Source organism: Lottia gigantea (assembly GCF_000327385.1).
Source record: "Lottia gigantea unplaced genomic scaffold LOTGIsca_151, whole genome shotgun sequence".
Classification (NCBI taxonomy): Eukaryota; Metazoa; Mollusca; class Gastropoda; family Lottiidae; genus Lottia; species Lottia gigantea.
This window is the reverse complement of record NW_008707814.1, coordinates 385,951-390,742: the sequence shown is the minus strand read 5'-3', so window position 1 is coordinate 390,742 and position 4,792 is coordinate 385,951. Positions and strand designations below refer to the sequence as shown.

The window sequence follows — 4,792 nt, the reverse complement described above, 5'->3', positions numbered from 1 at the left end:
AATCATAAAAAGGCACCCACAAATAACCGATTTCAGAATTAGTGTGCGGAGCAAATATTCTACAAAAAAGCTTGAACTGTGTAACGTTTTGTATCAAATTGTTAGGTGAAGACCATGAATATTTTTTTAGGAATCGGCCTGTAAAAAATAAACTCATGACCTGTGTATGATCTTCCGCAGATTATCCGTACACGTTTTCTTTACTACTAGTCAACGAAAATATTTGAAGAATCCCCTAACCATAATTCTGTCATTAAAACCGAGCAAATGGCCTCCAACTTAACTACAGTTTGGTATTCCTAACGTATATTATATGCAAGTATTTAAATCTGATATAGTGTGCTTTGATGGGACACAAACTAGTACAGTATCGAGAAGAAGGTCATAGTGTCTTAAACATCCTTAACTTTCTATTCAAATACAGGTTAAAAAATACTATGTGACTATTTTTGGCAGACGTAAATTGGTGACAAAATCGGAAAACCAAATTATTCATTATCAATAGATTTAACGTTTTTAGTTTAATTTTCTACGACCTTCTTAAGATTCTACAAAGGACAGGTGACTTCGAGATGCTCATTATATGAAAAAGGGAGATTGTGCCGAATTTTAAAGGTAGTTACTAACATTTTACATCGAAATGTTATTCAAGGGCCACCACGTGGGTTGAGTTGGACATTGAATATATGTAAATAATCTTCAGAAGTACAAAAAATGTACAGAAATCGCACAAAACCTTGAAATATACCTCTAAACAAAAATATTTCTGGTTACAGTACAATACAATGATTTGTAATTTGTCTCGAGAAAGTACAAATTTTATGTAACTATATCAAGACTATTATAGAGAATGTTAATTATACGTAGAGCACATACGACATTTAAAAATATTATGGGAGGTTTTCATATCGTGCAGATATATGTACTATGCACTTTTAGATGTGCACGATTATAATGACATTTAAAAATTTACTTGAAAATTGATACTTGTATTAATCATTCATGCTGTTACTTTCTAATAATGCAAATTGGCTTGCTGGAGTTTTATTTGACATAAATGTCCCGATTCGATTTAAATGTGCAATTTTCTAGCGTTTGACTAACTTTTTACAGATTATAGGCTTAAAACTGACCCTCAGAGGTAAAGTTAGAAATGTATTGTATTTGTAAAGTTAGAAATGTGTTGTATTTGTAAAGTTACAAATGTATTGTGTTTGTAAAGTTACAAATGTATTGTATTTGTAATGTTACAAATTTGTCGTATTTGTAAAGTTAGAAATGTATTTGTATTTGTAAAGTTAGAAATGTGTTGTATTTGTAAAGTTAGAAACGTATCGTATTTGTAAAGTTAGAAATGTGTTGTATTTGTAAAGTTAGAAATGTGTTGTATTTGTAAAGTTAGAAATGTATCGTATTTGTAAAGTTAGAAATGTATTTGTATTTGTAAAGTTAGAAATGTTTTGTATTTGTAAAGTTAGAAATGTATTTGTATTTGTAAAGTTAGAAATGTATTGTGTTTGTAAAGTTAGAAATGTATTGTATTTGTAAAGTTAGAAATGTATTGTATTTGTAAAGTTAAAAACGTATCATATTTGTAAAGTTAGAAATGTGTTGTATTTGTAAAGTTAGAAACGTTTCGTATTTGTAAAGTTAGAAATGTGTTGTATTTGTGAATTAGAAACGTATCGTATTTGTAAAGTTAGAAATGTGTTGTATTTGTTAAGTTAGAAATTATTGTATTTGTAAAGTTAGAAATGTATTGTATTTGTAAAGTTAGAAATGTATTGTATTTTTAAAGTTAGAAATGTATTGTATTTGTAAAGTTAGAAATGTATTGTATTTGTAAAGTTAGAAATGTATTGTATTTGTAAAGTTAGAAATGTGTTGTATTTGTGAATTAGAAACGTATCGTATTTGTAAAGTTAGAAATGTGTTGTATTTGTTAAGTTAGAAATTATTGTATTTGTAAAGTTAGAAATGTATTGTATTTGTAAAGTTAGAAATGTATTGTATTTGTAAAGTTAGAAATGTATTGTATTTTTAAAGTTAGAAATGTATTGTATTTGTAAAGTTAGAAATGTATTGTATTTGTAAAGTTAGAAATGTATTGTATTTGTAAAGTTAGAAATGTATTGTATTTGTAAAGTTAGAAATGTATTGTATTTGTAAAGTTAGAAATGTATTGTATTTGTAAAGTTAGAAATGTATTGTATTTTTAAAGTTAGAAATGTATTGTATTTGTAAAGTTAGAAATGTATTGTATTTGTAAAGTTAGAAATTTATTGTATTTGTAAAGTTAGAAATGTATTGTATTTGTAAAGTTAGAAATGTATTGTATTTGTAAAGTTAGAAATGTATTGTATTTTTAAAGTTAGAAATGTGTTGTATTTCTAAAGATTTAGATGTATTGTATTTGTAAAGATAGAAATGTATTGTATTTTTTAAATTTGGGATGTATTGTAATTTTTAAAGTTAGAAATTAGAAATTATTGTATTTGTAAAGATAGAAATGTATTGTATTTTTTAAATTTGGGATGTATTGTAATTTTTAAAGTTAGAAATTAGAAATTATTGTATTTGTAAAGTTAGAAATGTATTGTATTTTTGAAATTTGGGATGTATTGTAATTTTTAAAGTTAGAAGTTAGAAATGTATTGTATTTGTAAAGTTAGAAATGTATCGTATTTATGAAGTACCGTATTTATGAAGTACATCTTTTTGTTATGTGCAGCTCTTAATTTAAGCAATCAACTTACTGTTATAAAGGTTGCCCACTTCTTCACGTAGCATATCCTCAACTTTATGTACTTTTGGTATGAAAATATGAAAGTCATAATCCAAGCGTTTCTTTTTACTGTAACTAACGAAAGATGAAGCTGCAAGGAAGCAGAATCGGGGCATAATATTTGTATGTCCCTCTCCATCGTAGATCACCTTAATCCGGTGCCACTCGTAATGCTGGACCAATCCTATCACAGTTCTTGCTAAAGAATTAAAAGTCGCACCTACTCGGGTTAACGTTCTGTATTCCGAATCATTAGTTCTTTTACCAACTCCAAAATCATGAGCAAATCCTCCAGGCGAAATGACTGGTTTGTTCCAATACGGCGCATATCTGGCAACTGGTGCCAAACTGTAGTCACAAACTGGTCCAAGAAAAACGCTTACCAATGCGTTTCTGTAGAAATCAAAGGCTTGTATTGGAGCATCTTTAGAGTTGCATTTAGAATCACCATATCGAACATGTATTGTAATATTCGGCAGTAGTCCTAACCTTTGAACCGTGGAGATAGTATAATCAATGACTGGTGCCACTTGTTTGGTTGAGAAAAGTCGTTCTTCATTTGTGGGAGAGATAACGGCAAAATTAACTATTAGCTTAGTATCAACTCCGTTCTTGAGACCAAAATATGTCATATATCCAAAATGTACCGTCCATAAAATTCCAAAATGCATTCTTTTGTTACACTTAGCTTTGTAGCTCGGTCGTCTTCCACTAAGTATAACTGAAGATTCAGATACAATCCATTTATAAACAAAGTTAACAGTTTCAAATTAACGCCCGTTAAACATTTTACTCGTTCAATGCATGAATGGAAATTTACATAACTTCTCCTAGGTTAGTTCAAAGCGCTCTATTTGCAAAGGGAAACAAATCTGAAGCTTCGGCAGTAATTTCAACTTTCATTTGAATTCTGATTCAGAATAAGTTCTGTTACAAATGATCCCAGACACAGTCGATAATTTGCTTTTACCAAATTATGTAAAAACTTGTATCTTTGTTGATGCAAAAATTCAAACAAATGCAAAATATTCCGTATACAATTATGTAAGGTAATTTCAGACCGACAAACTTTCCAATAATTTTACATATTACCTAAAAGTCCATTATTTGGAGAGTTAAATTTAACTATCCATTAATTCCAGAATCAATTTAGAATCAATATCTATTCTGCTTCAAGAGTCAGGGGAACTATTCCTCATCAACGGAGTCAGAATGATCCCAGCAGTCATTCTTTATTCAAGATGAACTTTCCAAGAATGCATTAATCCAAGAGACAAACATGAGTCAAATACTATTCTGATTTCAACTATCAAATCATGAGTAATATTAAATATACCATAATTCACAAGGTGAACTCCTGAGTAATTCAAGATTGAACTACGAGCCAACATTAAAATAAACTATTATTAAATAATATGGAGAATTATTCACTCCTCCAAATTTATCGGCATTGCTGAATTAAGAAAATTCCTTAGCAACGATATAATCATCTGGAACTGGAACAAAAATGTTTGTGGTCTTCACTACCTGACCTAATCTATTGTACACTTAATCCAAGGTAGAGTGCAATCCGATCTGAATAGCTATTCTTAAAAGATAAATCCTCCTAACATCATTGTCTCTAAGGGTCTTATCGCCAGCTGATCTACCAATTATATAATATATTTTTAGTAAATTATCTCCTTTCAAACAGTCATAATTTGTCACATAGATGAACTTTTCCTCACTCTAATATCCTAGTTACCTACTTTTCTTTTTTCTTATGAAAATTTTGGTACAAATATGCATTTTCTTGTATCAGACACGTTCTGCTAACAAGAGACCTCATTACAATTCAGAAGACAAAACATACGTTAACATTTCTTCTTAATTACTTGTGAAATTGACACATTTTAACCAAAAATCACGTTTTCGTCTCTAAAACTCCAGGTAATTGCAATATAATATAGAAATACTTGGTTAATCGGAGGGCTTTAAACACAGTCTCTTTTCAGCATTTTTTAGTCA

The 4,792-nt window shown here is 29.2% G+C and overlaps 1 protein-coding gene across 1 annotated transcript; it reads right to left on the bottom strand.

Moving 5' to 3' along the window:
• Positions 1-2,946: 2,946 nt before the first annotated feature.
• Positions 2,947-3,231, bottom strand: LOTGIDRAFT_88126 (hypothetical protein; the record flags this gene model as incomplete). The annotated part of the gene is made up of 1 exon (XM_009050678.1): positions 2,947-3,231. A coding segment is annotated over one exon (285 nt), but the record flags the coding sequence as incomplete, so codon positions are not given.
• Positions 3,232-4,792: the final 1,561 nt, after the last annotated feature.